Source organism: Oncorhynchus kisutch, unplaced genomic scaffold (assembly GCF_002021735.2).
Source record: "Oncorhynchus kisutch isolate 150728-3 unplaced genomic scaffold, Okis_V2 Okis03b-Okis08b_hom, whole genome shotgun sequence".
Lineage (NCBI taxonomy): Eukaryota > Metazoa > Chordata > Actinopteri > Salmoniformes > Salmonidae > Oncorhynchus > Oncorhynchus kisutch.
Window position 1 is genome coordinate 7,447,703 of NW_022261980.1, and position 19,776 is coordinate 7,467,478.

The following is a 19,776-nucleotide window of genomic DNA, read 5'->3' on the forward strand; positions in this document are numbered from 1 at the left end:
CCTCGGTCACCCTCAGTCACCCTCAACACTAGGAAACTCCTCAAAGGACCACTCCTAAAGGCAAACAATGACAGGGTTCACTGCCACACAGGTCTTAAAATCACTCAGTGCAGATGAATTGTTCATGAAAAGGTCAAAGGAACTTCAATCCAGAATGTGCAGTACATATGCAGTACAAAGGTCAACCAATATAAAGTGTATCATTTAACTCTTATAGGAAATCGACAATTGACTTGGCCTGCATCCAACTCGGCTGTAATTGGCTTATCTTTGTTAGGCAAGATGCAAAATCAATAAGGTACAGACATGATCTATAATACATTAGAGAGGAAACCTGCTACTCACCGAACCCCTGTAGCATTTCTTCACATCTTCATATGATAGGTCGTCAATCAACCTGTGGAGGAAATGATGAAGGAAATAGTGTGAAAAGGAGACATCTGCTCGTGTTTTAATATATCAGGCCAGTGCCTGTTTGTTTAGAGACATAGACTCAACACTATGGTGAATCTCATGGTGATGAAGCTTTTCCACTGGTCCACAGTGATTTTATTGATCTCATTAACTCCTATTGGATCATTTGTTTGATCTTAATCTTGTTGGAGAATAGTGAGACATTTCAACTATAATCTGATCCAACTGTCATCTGTGAACTCTGACCTCAGCATCAAATCAAACAGTAGTAGTGTATATTTGTCTGCTGTCTATGACAGTAATGTCGGCATGGTTCAGGGTCGGCTACCAGACAAAACATGTGCAGGACTGTAGAGGAAGCAAACGTGACGGCAGACAAATGGTATCTCACTCAAACAGAAACAAACACTACGCGACCACACAAACACGACCACACATAAAGGGAGGTGAATGTGCTTTTATAAAACTGGGCTGACTAGTTACATTAACTCAGTGCCCCCCCTCCTCCCACACACACTCTTTCGTACATCTGACAGGCAAGCATGAGTACAAGCACAAACATGTTTGCAAGCAAACACACACACACACACACACACTGTAAATACAATCCATATTTATGTTGATTTATTTTCCCTTTGTACTTTAACTATTCACACATAATATGGCATTTGAAATGTCTTTATTGTTTAGGAACTTTTGGGAGTGTAATGTTTACTGTCCATTTTTATTGGTTATTTACTTTTGTTTATTATCTACTTCACTTGCGTTGGCAATGTTTACATTTGTTCCCCATGGCAATAAAGCCCTTAAATTGAAATTGAATTAGAGAGAGAGAGAGGCGTCAGCATGCTTCAGTTCGGCTTCCCAAAACAAACCAGTGTGCCCGCGTACTCCCTTAAAAGGCCTTCTCTTGAAAATAATTAATATGGCAAGAGTACTGCTAGTATACACTTCCTCAAAATAGTCCAAATTAATCTAAGATAACTCAAGAAATCTGTCATTAATTTTGACGTTTTGTCAAGGAGATTCTACATCTAAGATGTTTGGTGCACATTGAAGAACCCTACTATTGACCAATCACCAACGAAGGAGCGTAGACTTCGGCTTTGCATCAAGAAATAATGTTGTGCGCCTGAACAGCGAGAAAACCCTTACCCAAGTCCAAAAACGTCATCAAATGTGGTCATAATATACGCACAAACTCAAACTGTTTCTGTTGGGAAGCATGCAGACACCTTTATAATGAAAGAGAGGGGCTCCCAGAAAGGTTGATCACATTGTTCTCTTGGGGGACATTTAGCTAGTTAGCAGGCAACTAATATAGATCTTGTTCTATCAAACCTCTGAGGTAGAAACAGCCCAGAGACTGGTGTATTCATACCAATGACGTATATAAACCCTGGGTTGTTGATGCTATGCATAGACGTGTTAGCTGACAACGTCACGAAAAGGATGCGCACGCTTCAATGGGGCAGAAGTCTGTGTTGTTGTGATTCTGGGTGGCCAGATAACTAGCAACAATGACAAGAAGCTGTCATATGGGGAATCATAGGTGGCTCATTTCAGCTCATTTTATCTTGTTCTTGATACCATGTTTTATTAGGAGGTGTTTTGACTGATGTCACGTCTATGCTAATATGGCTAATATTCGCTAGCTAACCAACAACTGTAACAATATGTGAGAGACAAGTGCTCATAGTGCAAATTTATGAATGTTATCACTAAACATTGGAGACAATATATAGTTTACATGTCAACATCATTCTAGTTGATTCTGCTGGTTCATTCTAGTTGCTTCTGCTGATTCATTCTAGTTGAATCTGCTGGTTCATTCTAGTTGCTTCTGCTGGTTCATTCTAGTTGCTTCTGCTGGTTCATTCTAGTTGCTTCTGCTGGTTCATTCTAGTTGCTTCTGCTGGTTCATTCTAGTTGCTTCTGCTGGTTCATTCTAGTTGCTTCTGCTGGTTCATTCTAGTTGCTTCTGCTGGTTCATTCTAGTTGCTTCTGCTGGTTCATTCTAGTTGCTTCTGCTGGTTCATTCTAGTTGCTTCTGTTGGTTCATTCTAGTTGCTTCTGCTGGTTCATTCTAGTTGCTTCTGCTGGTTCATTCTAGTTGCTTCTGCTGGTTCATTCTGCTGGTTCATTCTAGTTGATTCTGCTGGTTCATTCTAGTTGATTCTGCTGGTTCATTCTAGTTGAGCAGCAGGGAGAGTTGAGAGGTGTTGAGACATCCTGTGGGGTTTGTGAGGAGAGAAAATAGATCCTGCTTGCAGCTGAGCACCACGGCTGTGAGAGGAAAGGGGCCTCATGTCCCCGGGGCCTAGTGAGACCATCGTCTGCTGCAAGATGAAATCAGTAGGCAGTCTGTTGCACAAGTACTGTAGAGAGTATGGATGTGCACTACCCTGGTCAACTGGGCTGCATTGTTGACCGGTTTTGTCTTTGGGATCAGTTTTTGATTTGATCCAATGGAGAGATTTTAATATTCAGTTGCTGACTAGAGACACATACAAATAGCAGATAAAGGTCTCTCTCTCTCTCTCTCTCTCTCTGGAAAGGGTGTTTGAGGAAAAGGCCATGTTTTCATTCTATAAGCATCTGCAGTAAACGGGGGATCAACCCTGTGGAGGATAGCTGGGGGTTTTCATTTCTCCTCTTGGGACAGAGCTCTGCCTCACTCATATAATCCTCTAGTCAACAGAGAATGCCTGTATTTATCTTCCATGGATAACATTTAGCAAGGCTATATCTATTATTTATTACAATGTTGTAATGATTGAATGTTTATAAAAAGGTTCTAAAATGTTTATGGGCCCCAATGAAATAATTAAGACATGACAATAAACATGGGAGTTCTGCTGAATTGATTTCCTCAACGTTTCAGTTTTGGTGGGGACAATCCGGAACGGCTTATTATCCTGTAATATTGTACAGTATAGACAAAGACAATATGTTTACTCCACTCCTCTAGATATTTATTGCCATCAACAGGTGCTAAGAGTAGTGGCAATACATTTATTCCCTTGAACAACAAAGCTGATATCTATAGTGGGTAGGCACCATATTAGAGAGGTGGGTGAGTTGTTGGCTACAGTTTGTCCCTCTGCCTGCCTGCCTGTTGGAGGCTGGCTATAAATAACAGCTGGTCTTGTTCCCAGGTGGAGGGAAGCATGGTTATTGAAAAACACAGGCACTGTGCTCTGTTTCTGTCTCTCCTGTTCTTTTCATCCATCTCCCTGCAGTAAACTACTGGAATACATCCTCTCTCCTATTCTTTTCATCCCTCTACCTGCAGTAAACTACTGGAATACATCCTCTCTCCTGTTCTTTTCATCCATCTCCCTCTCCCTGCAGTAAACTACTGGAATACATCCTCTCTCCTGTTCTTTTCATCCATCTCCATCTCCCTGCAGTAAACTACTGGAATACATCCTCTCTCCTGTTCTTTTCATCCCTCTCCCTGCAGTAAACTACTGGAATACATCCTCTCTCCTGTTCTTTTCATCCATCTCCCTCTCCCTGCAGTAAACTACTGGAATACATCCTCTCTCCTGTTCTTTTCATCCATCTCCCTGCAGTAAACTACTGGAATACATCCTCTCTCCTGTTCTTTTCATCCATCTCCCTCTCCCTGCAGTAAACTACTGGAATACATCCTCTCTCCTGTTCTTTTCATCCATCTCCCTGCAGTAAACTACTGGAATACATCCTCTCTCCTGTTCTTTTCATCCATCTCCCTCTCCCTGCAGTAAACTACTGGAATACATCCTCTCTCCTGTTCTTTTCATCCATCTCCCTCTCCCTGCAGTAAACTACTGGAATACATCCTCTCTCCTGTTCTTTTCATCCATCTCCATCTCCCTGCAGTAAACTACTGGAATACATCCTCTCTCCTGTTCTTTTCATCCCTCTCCCTGCAGTCAACTACTGGAATACATCCTCTCTCCTGTTCTTTTCATCCATCTCCCTGCAGTAAACTACTGGAATACATCCTCTCTCCTGTTCTTTTCATCCATCTCCCTCTCCCTGCAGTAAACTACTGGAATACATCCTCTCTCCTGTTCTTTTCATCCATCTCCCTCTCCCTGCAGTAAACTACTGGAATACATCCTCTCTCCTGTTCTTTTCATCCATCTCCCTGCAGTAAACTACTGGAATACACCCTCTCTCCTGTTCTTTTCATCCATCTACCTGCAGTAAACTACTGGGATACATCCTCTCTCCTGTTCTTTTCATCCATCTCCCTGCAGTCAACTACTGGAATACACCCTCTCTCCTGTTCTTTTCATCCATCTCCCTCTCCCTGCAGTCAACTACTGGAATACACCCTCTATCCTGTTCTTTTCATCCATCTCCCTGCAGTCAACTACTGGAATACATCCTCTCTCCTGTTCTTTTCATCCATCTCCCTGCAGTAAACTACTAGAATACACCCTCTCTCCTGTTCTTTTCATCCATCTCCCTGCAGTAAACTACTGGAATACATCCTCTCTCCTGTTCTTTTCATCCATCTCCCTGCAGTAAACTACCGGAATACATCCTCTCTCCTGTTCTTTTCATCCATCTCCCTGCAGTAAATTACTGGAATACATCCTCTCTCCTGTTCTTTTCATCCATCTCCCTGCAGTAAACTACTGGAATACATCCTCTCTCCTGTTCTTTTCATCCATCTCCCTGCAGTAAACTACTGGAATACACCCTCTCTCCTGTTCTTTTCATCCATCTCCCTCTCCCTGCAGTAAACTACTGGAATACATCCTCTCTCCTGTTCTTTTCATCCATCTCCCTCTCCCTGCAGTAAACTACTGGAATACATCCTCTCTCCTGTTCTTTTCATCCATCTCCATCTCCCTGCAGTAAACTACTGGAATACATCCTCTCTCCTGTTCTTTTCATCCCTCTCCCTGCAGTAAACTACTGGAATACATCCTCTCTCCTGTTCTTTTCATCCATCTCCCTGCAGTAAACTACTGGAATACATCCTCTCTCCTGTTCTTTTCATCCATCTCCCTCTCCCTGCAGTAAACTACTGGAATACATCCTCTCTCCTGTTCTTTTCATCCATCTCCCTCTCCCTGCAGTAAACTACTGGAATACATCCTCTCTCCTGTTCTTTTCATCCATCTCCCTGCAGTAAACTACTGGAATACACCCTCTCTCCTGTTCTTTTCATCCATCTACCTGCAGTAAACTACTGGAATACATCCTCTCTCCTGTTCTTTTCATCCATCTCCCTGCAGTCAACTACTGGAATACACCCTCTCTCCTGTTCTTTTCATCCATCTCCCTCTCCCTGCAGTCAACTACTGGAATACACCCTCTATCCTGTTCTTTTCATCCATCTCCCTGCAGTCAACTACTGGAATACATCCTCTCTCCTGTTCTTTTCATCCATCTCCCTGCAGTAAACTACTAGAATACACCCTCTCTCCTGTTCTTTTCATCCATCTCCCTGCAGTAAACTACTGGAATACATCCTCTCTCCTGTTCTTTTCATCCATCTCCCTGCAGTAAACTACCGGAATACATCCTCTCTCCTGTTCTTTTCATCCATCTCCCTGCAGTAAATTACTGGAATACATCCTCTCTCCTGTTCTTTTCATCCATCTCCCTGCAGTAAACTACTGGAATACATCCTCTCTCCTGTTCTTTTCATCCATCTCCCTGCAGTAAACTACTGGAATACACCCTCTCTCCTGTTCTTTTCATCCATCTCCCTCTCCCTGCAGTCAACTACTGGAATACATCCTCTCTCCTGTTCTTTTCATCCATCTCCCTGCAGTCAACTACTGGAATACATCCTCTCTTCTGTCCTTTTCATCCATCTCCCTCTCCCTGCAGTCAACTACTGGAATACATCCTCTCTCCTGTTCTTTTCATCCATCTCCCTGCAGTAAACTACCGGAATACATCCTCTCTCCTGTTCTTTTCATCCATCTCCCTCTCCCTGCAGTCAACTACTGGAATACATCCTCTCTCCTGTTCTTTTCATCCATCTCCCTGCAGTCAACTACTGGAATACATCCTCTCTTCTGTCCTTTTCATCCATCTCCCTCTCCCTGCAGTCAACTACTGGAATACACCCTCTCTCCTGTTCTTTTCATCCATCTCCATGCAGTAAACTACTGGAATACACCCTCTCTCCTGTTCTTTTCATCCCTCTCCCTGCAGTAAACTACTGGAATACACCCTCTCTCCTGTTCTTTTCATCCATCTCCCTGCAGTAAACTACTGGAATACACCCTCTCTCCTGTTCTTTTCATCCATCTCCCTGCAGTAAAATACTGGAATACATCCTCTCTCCTGTTCTTTTCATCCATCTCCCTGCAGTAAACTACTGGAATACACCCTCTCTTCTGTTCTTTTCATCCATCTCCCTCTCCCTGCAGTAAACTACTGGAATACATCCTCTCTCCTGTTCTTTTCATCCATCTCCCTCTCCCTGCAGTAAACTACTGGAATACACCCTCTCTCCTGTTCTTTTCATCCATCACCCTGCAGTAAACTACTGGAATACATCCTCTCTCCTGTTCTTTTCATCCATCTCCCTGCAGTAAACTACTGGAATACACCCTCTCTCCTGTTCTTTTCATCCCTCTCCCTGCAGTAAACTACTGGAATACACCCTCTCTCCTGTTCTTTTCATCCATCTCCCTGCAGTAAACTACTGGAATACATCCTCTCTCCTGTTCTTTTCATCCATCTCCCTGCAGTAAACTACTGGAATACATCCTCTCTCCTGTTCTTTTCATCCATCTCCCTGCAGTAAACTACTGGAATACACCCTCTCTCCTGTTCTTTTCATCCATCTCCCTGCAGTCAACTACTGGAATACATCCTCTCTCCTGTTCTTTTCATCCATCTCCCTGCAGTAAACTACTGGAATACACCCTCTCTCCTGTTCTTTTCATCCATCTCCCTCTCCCTGCAGTAAACTACTGGAATACACCCTCTCTCCTGTTCTTTTCATCCATCTCCCTCTCCCTGCAGTAAACTACTGGAATACACCCTCTCTCCTGTTCTTTTCATCCCTCTCCCTGCAGTAAACTACTGGAATACACCCTCTCTCCTGTTCTTTTCATCCATCTCCCTCTCCCTGCAGTCAACTACTGGAATACACCCTCTCTCCTGTTCTTTTCATCCATCTCCCTGCAGTAAACTACTGGAATACACCCTCTCTCCTGTTCTTTTCATCTCTCTCCCTGCAGTAAACTACTGGAATACACCCTCTCTCCTGTTCTTTTCATCCATCTCCCTGCAGTAAACTACTGGAATACACCCTCTCTCCTGTTCTTTTCATCCATCTCCCTGCAGTAAAATACTGGAATACATCCTCTCTCCTGTTCTTTTCATCCATCTCCCTGCAGTAAACTACTGGAATACACCCTCTCTTATGTTCTTTTCATCCATCTCCCTCTCCCTGCAGTAAACTACTGGAATACATCCTCTCTCCTGTTCTTTTCATCCATCTCCCTGCAGTAAACTACTGGAATACATCCTCTCTCCTGTTCTTTTCATCCATCTCCCTCTCCCTGCAGTAAACTACTGGAATACACCCTCTCTCCTGTTCTTTTCATCCATCACCCTGCAGTAAACTACTGGAATACATCCTCTCTCCTGTTCTTTTCATCCATCTCCCTGCAGTAAACTACTGGAATACACCCTCTCTCCTGTTCTTTTCATCCCTCTCCCTGCAGTAAACTACTGGAATACACCCTCTCTCCTGTTCTTTTCATCCATCTCCCTGCAGTAAACTACTGGAATACATCCTCTCTCCTGTTCTTTTCATCCATCTCCCTGCAGTAAACTACTGGAATACATCCTCTCTCCTGTTCTTTTCATCCATCTCCCTGCAGTAAACTACTGGAATACACCCTCTCTCCTGTTCTTTTCATCCATCTCCCTGCAGTCAACTACTGGAATACATCCTCTCTCCTGTTCTTTTCATCCATCTCCCTGCAGTAAACTACTGGAATACACCCTCTCTCCTGTTCTTTTCATCCATCTCCCTCTCCCTGCAGTAAACTACTGGAATACACCCTCTCTCCTGTTCTTTTCATCCATCTCCCTCTCCCTGCAGTAAACTACTGGAATACACCCTCTCTCCTGTTCTTTTCATCCATCTCCCTGCAGTAAACTACTGGAATACATCCTCTCTCCTGTTCTTTTCATCCATCTCCCTGCAGTAAACTACTGGAATACACCCTCTCTCCTGTTCTTTTCATCCATCTCCCTGCAGTCAACTACTGGAATACATCCTCTCTCCTGTTCTTTTCATCCATCTCCCTGCAGTAAACTACTGGAATACACCCTCTCTCCTGTTCTTTTCATCCATCTCCCTCTCCCTGCAGTAAACTACTGGAATACACCCTCTCTCCTGTTCTTTTCATCCATCTCCCTCTCCCTGCAGTAAACTACTGGAATACACCCTCTCTCCTGTTCTTTTCATCCCTCTCCCTGCAGTAAACTACTGGAATACACCCTCTCTCCTGTTCTTTTCATCCATCTCCCTGCAGTAAACTACTGGAATACACCCTCTCTCCTGTTCTTTTCATCCATCTCCCTGCAGTCAACTACTGGAATACATCCTCTCTCCTGTTCTTTTCATCCATCTCCCTGCAGTAAACTACTGGAATACATCCTCTCTCCTGTTCTTTTCATCCATCTCCCTCTCCCTGCAGTAAACTACTGGAATACACCCTCTCTCCTGTTCTTTTCATCCATCACCCTGCAGTAAACTACTGGAATACATCCTCTCTCCTGTTCTTTTCATCCATCTCCCTGCAGTAAACTACTGGAATACACCCTCTCTCCTGTTCTTTTCATCCCTCTCCCTGCAGTAAACTACTGGAATACACCCTCTCTCCTGTTCTTTTCATCCATCTCCCTGCAGTAAACTACTGGAATACATCCTCTCTCCTGTTCTTTTCATCCATCTCCCTGCAGTAAACTACTGGAATACATCCTCTCTCCTGTTCTTTTCATCCATCTCCCTGCAGTAAACTACTGGAATACACCCTCTCTCCTGTTCTTTTCATCCATCTCCCTGCAGTCAACTACTGGAATACATCCTCTCTCCTGTTCTTTTCATCCATCTCCCTGCAGTAAACTACTGGAATACACCCTCTCTCCTGTTCTTTTCATCCATCTCCCTCTCCCTGCAGTAAACTACTGGAATACACCCTCTCTCCTGTTCTTTTCATCCATCTCCCTCTCCCTGCAGTAAACTACTGGAATACATCCTCTCTCCTGTTCTTTTCATCCATCTCCCTGCAGTAAACTACTGGAATACATCCTCTCTCCTGTTCTTTTCATCCATCTCCCTGCAGTAAACTACTGGAATACACCCTCTCTCCTGTTATTTTCATCCATCTCCCTGCAGTCAACTACTGGAATACATCCTCTCTCCTTTTCTTTTCATCCATCTCCCTGCAGTAAACTACTGGAATACACCCTCTCTCCTGTTCTTTTCATCCATCTCCCTCTCCCTGCAGTAAACTACTGGAATACACCCTCTCTCCTGTTCTTTTCATCCATCTCCCTCTCCCTGCAGTAAACTACTGGAATACACCCTCTCTCCTGTTCTTTTCATCCCTCTCCCTGCAGTAAACTACTGGAATACACCCTCTCTCCTGTTCTTTTCATCCATCTCCCTGCAGTAAACTACTGGAATACACCCTCTCTCCTGTTCTTTTCATCCATCTCCCTGCAGTAAACTACTGGAATACATCCTCTCTCCTGTTCTTTTCATCCATCTCCCTGCAGTAAACTACTGGAATACATCCTCTCTCCTGTTCTTTTCATCCATCTCCCTCTCCCTGCAGTAAACTACTGGAATACACCCTCTCTCCTGTTCTTTTCATCCATCACCCTGCAGTAAACTACTGGAATACATCCTCTCTCCTGTTCTTTTCATCCATCTCCCTGCAGTAAACTACTGGAATACACCCTCTCTCCTGTTCTTTTCATCCCTCTCCCTGCAGTAAACTACTGGAATACACCCTCTCTCCTGTTCTTTTCATCCATCTCCCTGCAGTAAACTACTGGAATACATCCTCTCTCCTGTTCTTTTCATCCATCTCCCTGCAGTAAACTACTGGAATACATCCTCTCTCCTGTTCTTTTCATCCATCTCCCTGCAGTAAACTACTGGAATACACCCTCTCTCCTGTTCTTTTCATCCATCTCCCTGCAGTCAACTACTGGAATACATCCTCTCTCCTGTTCTTTTCATCCATCTCCCTGCAGTAAACTACTGGAATACACCCTCTCTCCTGTTCTTTTCATCCATCTCCCTCTCCCTGCAGTAAACTACTGGAATACACCCTCTCTCCTGTTCTTTTCATCCATCTCCCTCTCCCTGCAGTAAACTACTGGAATACATCCTCTCTCCTGTTCTTTTCATCCATCTCCCTGCAGTAAACTACTGGAATACATCCTCTCTCCTGTTCTTTTCATCCATCTCCCTGCAGTAAACTACTGGAATACATCCTCTCTCCTGTTCTTTTCATCCACTCCCTGCAGTAAACTACGGGAATACATCCTCTCTCCTGTTCTTTTCATCCATCTCCCTCTCCCTGCAGTAAACTACTGGAATACATCCTCTCTCCTGTTCTTTTCATCCATCTCCCTCTCCCTGCAGTAAACTACTGGAATACATCCTCTCTCCTGTTCTTTTCATCCATCTCCCTGCAGTAAACTACTGGAATACACCCTCTCTCCTGTTCTTTTCATCCATCTCCCTGCAGTAAACTACTGGAATACACCCTCTCTCCTGTTCTTTTCATCCATCTCCCTGCAGTAAACTACTGGAATACACCCTCTCTCCTGTTCTTTTCATCCATCTCCCTGCAGTCAACTACTGGAATACATCCTCTCTCCTGTTCTTTTCATCCATCTCCCTGCAGTAAACTACTGGAATACACCCTCTCTCCTGTTCTTTTCATCCATCTCCCTCTCCCTGCAGTAAACTACTGGAATACACCCTCTCTCCTGTTCTTTTCATCCATCTCCCTCTCCCTGCAGTAAACTACTGGAATACATCCTCTCTCCTGTTCTTTTCATCCATCTCCCTGCAGTAAACTACTGGAATACATCCTCTCTCCTGTTCTTTTCATCCATCTCCCTGCAGTAAACTACTGGAATACATCCTCTCTCCTGTTCTTTTCATCCACTCCCTGCAGTAAACTACGGGAATACATCCTCTCTCCTGTTCTTTTCATCCATCTCCCTCTCCCTGCAGTAAACTACTGGAATACATCCTCTCTCCTGTTCTTTTCATCCATCTCCCTCTCCCTGCAGTAAACTACTGGAATACATCCTCTCTCCTGTTCTTTTCATCCATCTCCCTGCAGTAAACTACTGGAATACACCCTCTCTCCTGTTCTTTTCATCCATCTCCCTGCAGTAAATGACTGGAATACACCCTCTCTCCTGTTCTTTTCATCCATCTCCCTGCAGTAAACTACTGGAATACACCCTCTCTCCTGTTCTTTTCATCCATCTCCCTGCAGTAAACTACTGGAATACACCCTCTCTCCTGTTCTTTTCATCCATCTCCCTGCAGTAAATTACTGGAATACAGCGTTTAGATATTTGAAGACATAAAGATACCAAGACTAATCTGAATAACAATATTCAAGTCCAGCAGAGTCCAACAGTTCAAAATCTATCAAACATATATTTCCCCTGTCTTACCTGAACCTTCGTCATCAGGTTGAAAACAAAACAGGACATTGATTTCTGCAGGAAAGTTGTTTATCTTCCTGTGAGAAGTGGAAGGTGTAACCATGGATACAGTGTGTATATGTGTGTCTCAAAGTGTCCTTGGCTGCGGCGCTGAATGGCATAGCTAATTACAAGCCTGAGGAATGATACATTAGAAAGGGAATACCTCTCTCAGGCAGACAAAGACAGATTCACTGTCAATAATTCAGCTGAAGAAAAGAGAAAATTGGACAAAGAGCACTGAGAGGTCAAAGGTGAGAGGTCAATGCCATAACCTACCTCTGTGTCGTTCTGATATTTACTTAAACAGTCACCTTTCCATTTGTAATTTGGCTGAACTATCACCTTTAGGACAGAAACCTAGCGTCTGCATTCATCTAAAACCATAGGGAAGGTGACGCAATATGGTGGACACTGGCCAGCCATTTTCTTTCCCTTCTCTGTCTTTCACATCAATTCATGAAGGAAACAAAATAAGTAAAATAAATCCACTGTAGGCCAATGAGACGCACCCATGAAAATAAATCCACTGTAGACCAATGAGACGCACCCTGAAAATAAATCCACTGTAGACCAATGAGACGCACCCATGAAAATAAATCCACTGTAGGCCAATGACACACACCCATGAAAATAAATCCACTGTAGACCAACAAGACACACCCATGAAAATAAATCCACTGTAGACCAATGAGACACACCCATGAAAATAAATCCACTGTAAACCAATGAGACACACCCATGAACAACACAGTTCAGAGTTCCCACCCACTAGTCAATGACAGAGAGAACACATCACAGTCACAGCACACTGCAGTAGCCTACCCTGCTAAATCCCATCCCAGGACAGCTTCACCAGGATTAGAATGCCCTTCCTGCCTTAGATCCTGGTTATATAAGCCCCAGCAGCTCCACAGTTAGAGCATCCTATTCCCTATATAGTGTACTCCTTTAGACCAGAGTCCCATAGCAATATAGGGAATAGGGTGTGGCATTTGGGACTATAGAGTACAACCTGTCAACGCCACATGGAGTCAGGTGGCACCACCACCGTGACGTGGAGTCAGGTGGCACCACCACCGTGACGTGGAGTCAGGTGGCACCACCACCGTGACGTGGAGTCAGGTTGCACCACCACCGTGACGTGGAGTCAGGTTGCACCACCACCGTGACGTGGAGTCAGGTGGCACCACCACCGTGACGTGGAGTCAGGTGGCACCACCACCGTGACGTGGAGTCAGGTGGCACCACCACCGTGACGTGGAGTCAGGTTGCACCACCACCGTGACGTGGAGTCAGGTTGCACCACCACCGTGACGTGGAGTCAGGTTGCACCACCACCGTGACGTGGAGTCAGGTTGCACCACCACCGTGACGTGGAGTCAGGATGCACCACCACCGTGACGTGGAGTCAGGTGGCACCACCACCGTGACGTGGAGTCAGGTGGCACCACCACCGTGACGTGGAGTCAGGTGGCACCACCACCGTGACGTGGAGTCAGGTGGCACCACCACCGTGACGTGGAGTCAGGTGGCACCACCACCGTGACGTGGAGTCAGGTGGCACCACCACCGTGACGTGGAGTCAGGTGGCACCACCACCGTGACGTGGAGTCAGGTGGCACCACCACCGTGACGTGGAGTCAGGTGGCACCACCACCGTGACGTGGAGTCAGGTGGCACCACCACCGTGACGTGGAGTCAGGTGGCACCACCACCGTGACGTGGAGTCAGGTGGCACCACCACCGTGACGTGGAGTCAGGTGGCACCACCACCGTGACGTGGAGTCAGGTGGCACCACCACCGTGACGTGGAGTCAGGTTGCACCACCACCGTGACGTGGAGTCAGGTTGCACCACCACCGTGACGTGGAGTCAGGTTGCACCACCACCGTGACGTGGAGTCAGGTTGCACCACCACCGTGACGTGGAGTCAGGTTGCACCACCACCGTGACGTGGAGTCAGGTTGCACCACCACCGTGACGTGGAGTCAGGTTGCCCCACCACCGTGACGTGGAGTCAGGTTGCCCCACCACCGTGACGTGGAGTCAGGTTGCCCCACCACCGTGACGTGGAGTCAGGTTGCACCACCACCGTGACGTGGAGTCAGGTTGCACCACCACCGTGACGTGGAGTCAGGTTGCCCCACCACCGTGACGTGGAGTCAGGTTGCCCCACCACCGTGACGTGGAGTCAGGTTGCACCACCACCGTGACGTGGAGTCAGGATGCACCACCACCGTGACGTGGAGTCAGGATGCACCACCACCGTGACGTGGAGTCAGGTTGCACCACCACCGTGACGTGGAGTCAGGTTGCACCACCACCGTGACGTGGAGTCAGGATGCACCACCACCGTGACGTGGAGTCAGGATGCACCACCACCGTGACGTGGAGTCAGGTTGCACCACCACCGTGACGTGGAGTCAGGTTGCACCACCACCGTGACGTGGAGTCAGGTTACACCACCACCGTGACGTGGAGTCAGGTTACACCACCACCGTGACGTGGAGTCAGGTTACACCACCACCGTGACGTGGAGTCAGGTTACACCACCACCGTGACGTGGAGTCAGGTTACACCACCACCGTGACGTGGAGTCAGGTTGCACCACCGCCGTGACGTGGAGTCAGGTTACACCACCACCGTGACGTGGAGTCAGGTTGCACCACCGCCGTGACGTGGAGTCAGGTTGCACCACCGTGCCCTATCCACCCCCAGACTGCAGCTTTCCTCACGTAGCTGTCTCGTAACCCACCGTAGCAGGAATGTAAGAGACAAAAGCGGATTCAGACAACATTAAGCCTGAAGGGTTGTCTGGCTGATCGTGTGAAATAGTCTATACAGAGGACCTGTCTGTCTGTGTCTAATAGTCTATACAGAGGACCTGTCTGTCTGTGTCTAATAGTCTATACAGAGGACCTGTCTGTCTGTGTCAAATAGTCTATACAGAGGACCTGTCTGTCTGTGTCTAATAGTCTATACAGAGGACCTGTCTGTCTGTGTCTAATAGTCTATACAGAGGACCTGTCTGTCTGTGTCAAATAGTCTATACAGAGGACCTGTCTGTCTGTGTCTAATAGTCTATACAGAGGACCTGTCTGTCTGTGTCTAATAGTCTATACAGAGGACCTGTCTGTCTGTGTCTAATAGTCTATACAGAGGACCTGTCTGTCTGTGTCTAATAGTCTATACAGAGGACCTGTCTGTCTGTGTCTAATAGTCTATACAGAGGACCTGTCTGTCTGTGTGTGATAGTCTATACAGAGGACCTGTCTGTCTGTGTCTAATAGTCTATACAGAGGACCTGTCTGTCTGTGTGTGATAGTCTATACAGAGGACCTGTCTGTCTGTGTCTAATAGTCTATACAGAGGACCTGTCTGTCTGTGTCTAATAGTCTATACAGAGGACCTGTCTGTCTGTGTCTAATAGTCTATACAAAGGACCTGTCTGTCTGTGTCTAATAGTCTATACAGAGGACCTGTCTGTCTGTGTCTAATAGTCTATACAGAGGACCTGTCTGTCTGTGTCTAATAGTCTATACAGAGGACCTGTCTGTCTGTGTGTGATAGTCTATACAGAGGACCTGTCTGTCTGTGTCTAATAGTCTATACAGAGGACCTGTCTGTCTGTGTCTAATAGTCTATACAGAGGACCTGTCTGTCTGTGTCTAATAGTCTATACAGAGGACCTGTCTGTCTGTGTCTAATAGTCTATACAGAGGACCTGTCTGTCTGTGTCTAATAGTCTATACAGAGGACCTGTCTGTCTGTGTCTAATAGTCTATACAGAGGACCTGTCTGTCTGTGTCTAATAGTCTATACAGAGGACCTGTCTGTCTGTGTCTAATAGTCTATACAGAGGACCTGTCTGTCTGTGTCTAATAGTCTATACAGAGGACCTGTCTGTCTGTGTCTAATAGTCTATACAGAGGACCTGTCTGTCTGTGTCTAATAGTCTATACAGAGGACCTGTCTGTCTGTGTCTAATAGTCTATACAGAGGACCTGTCTGTCTGTGTCTAATAGTCTATACAGAGGACCTGTCTGTCTGTGTCTAATAGTCTATACAGAGGACCTGTCTGTCTGTGTCTAATAGTCTATACAGAGGACCTGTCTGTATATAGATAAAGATCCTGTGTGTGTGTGTACATGTTACCTACCTGAACTGTGGATGGCCTCCTTGAGTATCCTGGTGTTTTGAGGTCTCCAGGTCCTGTGTTGAGATGAGGACTCCCTCGTCATTCTGCTCCTGGTGTTCCGTCATGGTGTTGGGCCTGAACACACAGAGTTGAGCTGTCATCAGTTATCCATAGGCTCATGTGTCGTATTCTAACACAGCTCATATTGATGCGTGGACACACCCATTCATGCAAATTCTATATCAATATACAAGCGAATAAACACAGGTTAATGAAGCTGTGCAGAGGACCTGGGTGACTTTCTCATGCTCTTTCATGCACACTGTCGAGCAACCACTTGTGCTCTTCAAAACACACATGTGCACACCATTCCACTAACTCACACACATGTGCACACCATTCCACTAACTCACACACATGTGCACACCATTCCACTAACTCACACACGTGCACACCATTCCACTAACACACACATGTACACACCATTCCACTAAATCACACACATGTGCACACCATTCCACTAACTCACACACATGTACACACCATTCCACTAACTCACACACATGTGCACACCATTCCACTAACTCACACACATGTGCACACCATTCCACTAACTCACACACATGTGCACACCATTCCACTAACTCACACACATGTGCACACCATTCCACTAACTCACACACATGTGCACACCATTCCACTAACTCACACACATGTGCACACCATTCCACTAACTCACACACACGTACACTGGATGACACCGTGACCCTTTTGGGAGAAAGGCAGTAGTTACCACATCCTCTGTATAATCACAGGTGTGACTGACTGATAATAGCTTTGTGTTTTCTAGAAAACCCCTGACTCAGTCTGGCCATTTATCACATGCTGAGTTTCCTGCTTATTATCTCTAATTGGCCTGGTTCATTCCATCTGAACCAATGACTTCTCCTAAAACCTTCACTGGCCGAGAGGGAGCAACTTCAGGGCTGGGTATCATCTTTCCCAGAAAATGTCACCAAATTCTACGACCCGTTGGCGTGGACATTGTTTAGCCATAATACCCTAATAAACCCCTCCATTCCCTGAACAGTCAGAAGACCAAGGGACATTTTATCACGTCTTTGTGTGACTCGTTGTTTTCAATTGGACAAACAGAAAGTCATCAGGACAGCAGAACTGGAGGCCCTGAGTTGTGCAGACTTGGTCTGATTTAACAGTGGGGCAGAGCGGTGGGGGGGGGGGGGGGGGGGGGGAGCCCTTTCCCTTAAGTTGCAGGGAAAGCCAAACCACGGGCAATAAATTATCCATAAGAGCATGTATTAAAAAAAGAACACAGAATGTGATCAACCATTTCTCCTCTCTCATGGTTCACCACAGCTGTGCAAACCAAAGGGCTTGTTCAAGCTGAACGCCTGCAGTCAGGTGGCCTATTAATTACAGTTGAGCTCAGTGAAGGTAAGGGAGGAAGTGGAGTTGGATTTAATAGGGCCCTGAGTACTTTAGCTACCACCTGCATCTGAGAAAGGCATGCTTTGCATAATTGGCTGCAGCTGGGTTATGTCATATTGTGGTCCTGATATGGCCTAATCACCAATACATCTGTAGCCTCCATTATTATTAGTTATGAAGGCTAGTCCATATTTGTACCTGTTGCCTACATATGGACTACAATCAGGCAAATTGTGATGCAGGTAGTTGTCTATGAAACCATAACACAAAGAAGGACTTGGTCTGTGAGATACCGTATCCACACTGCTACACTACAAGCGGAGACTGTAGACTATATAGGCATCCTGGACCGGTTCTCTGGACCTGTTCTCTCCCCACAAGATAAACAAGATGACAATATGAGTGGAGGTTGGTCAATATCCTGTTTGTGAGTTTAACAGTTACTCTACAGAATCAGAGACAGGATGCACTTGTATTGCAAGGCCAGATCCTTTGCAACAGGTTTGACACATCTGCTTGCATGTGTACTGTAGCCTACATGTTTTAATGTTCTATGTTGATGTGTCTTGAACAATTCGTCACAACACAAAGTTCCCTTACAGGAAATAAAAATAATTTGAATTTCAAAAGGAGCTACATTGAGGGCTCCTTTCAAGCAAGCGTGAGTGTGTAGAGAGGGACATCACTTGCGCCCATTCAAATGGCTCTGATTAGGTAGACTACTGTCTACAGCAAACAACCGTCGACTAGTCGTCACTGACGCTTAGATTTAAACCACGTAGTCTAAGATTTCCACAACTAATTAGATATAACCCCCTGGTTTTTGAATAATATGACTCAAATACGCAAATGGCATTAGTATGAATGTCTACCCTTATTTTAACCAAAAAACGTGTTGTAAAAAAAAAGTAGCATACTGTATCTACATTGTTCACAGTTTTGTTGATCCTTTGTCAACAAATGCGAGCTTCAAATAATTTTCAGAAACAAATATATTGTAGGAATGTCACTCATTGAAAAATATATAAAGTATAGAGGCTAAAATGTGATAAATAAAATAAATCTGACCATTTTTATAGTTATATGCCTGTAGGCTGTGATAAAGTATAAGGTACAAAATCATGAGGTTATTGGCGGGACTGCCCCAATTGATTTAGAAACTAGACTAATAACCTGCTTATACAGCCTGCCCTACTTCATACATCTGAGGTACTTACATTAGGGACTAGATTCATTATAAACAACTTATGCGTTTGTCAATAAAAAATAGACGACAAACTCTAGAGATGAGAGAGACTGTCAACTCACGCAATCTTTGCCTTTACGAATAACCTTCCGCAACGTACCGCTGCACAGGTAGGCCAGTCGTCTTATTTTATTCAGCCGAAGTAACTGTCATGTCCTCCACAAGGTTGAATTGGTACCAGCCACAGCTTCACATGGCGTAAAGTAGCTATAGCGAAATGTCCATGGGTTAAAAAGAATTAGAATTGCGAAAAATTACACAATCTGAAGCAAAGAGACATGCGGCGAGACAAGAAGCACTGGCCGCTTGTCAACTTGTTGCGCAGGGAATCCGTGAGGTTGGTTGAGAATACGCCACCGCTGTGTCATTCACGGTTTGGTAAAGCTTTGGTCAACGGACTTAAAATAACCTAATCGTGTGATTACGCTCGCTTGTACTAACCGTAATGATACAACCGAATGCAATTTAAATCTATTTTGTTATATTCCAAGGCAGAACGTAACTGCACCTTTTCACCTTACTGAGTGGTGTAAGCAAATCACATTAGGCCTACCACAGTATCCTTTTCAAGTAAGATGTTTATAATTGTTCATCCATGTCTGAGTTGAATAAATTCTACATCAATAAAATGCCATCATTTTCCTGAGTAGGCCTAAGCCCCCCCAAAATATAGCTGTATTTGGTCTGTTACAGTCCTAAAGTTATTTTCAATAACACAGCATATTGGTGTTATTTAGCTTGTGCAGGGAGGACACTGTGCAAAGATCTGTGGTGCTGAAAACCCTGCTACTAGCATTTC

General features: G+C 45.2%; 1 protein-coding gene across 5 annotated transcripts in view; it reads right to left on the minus strand.

Moving 5' to 3' along the window:
- The window catches only part of LOC109877985 (GRAM domain-containing protein 2A-like), a 37,708-nt gene that overhangs the window by 16,953 nt on the left and 979 nt on the right, over window positions 1–19,776 (minus strand). For 3 of the 5 annotated variants that reach the window (XM_031812846.1, XM_031812842.1, XM_031812843.1), the window contains exons 2-3: window positions 16,304–16,417; window positions 346–397 (exon numbers count right to left, since the gene is read on the minus strand). In XM_031812846.1, coding sequence (XP_031668706.1) covers window positions 346–397; window positions 16,304–16,417 — 166 coding nt within the window. Of the gene's footprint in view, window positions 1–345; window positions 398–16,303; window positions 16,418–19,039; window positions 19,442–19,776 lie in introns of those variants that run through there. The other 2 variants (XM_031812845.1, XM_031812844.1) reach the window with 2 other exon arrangements.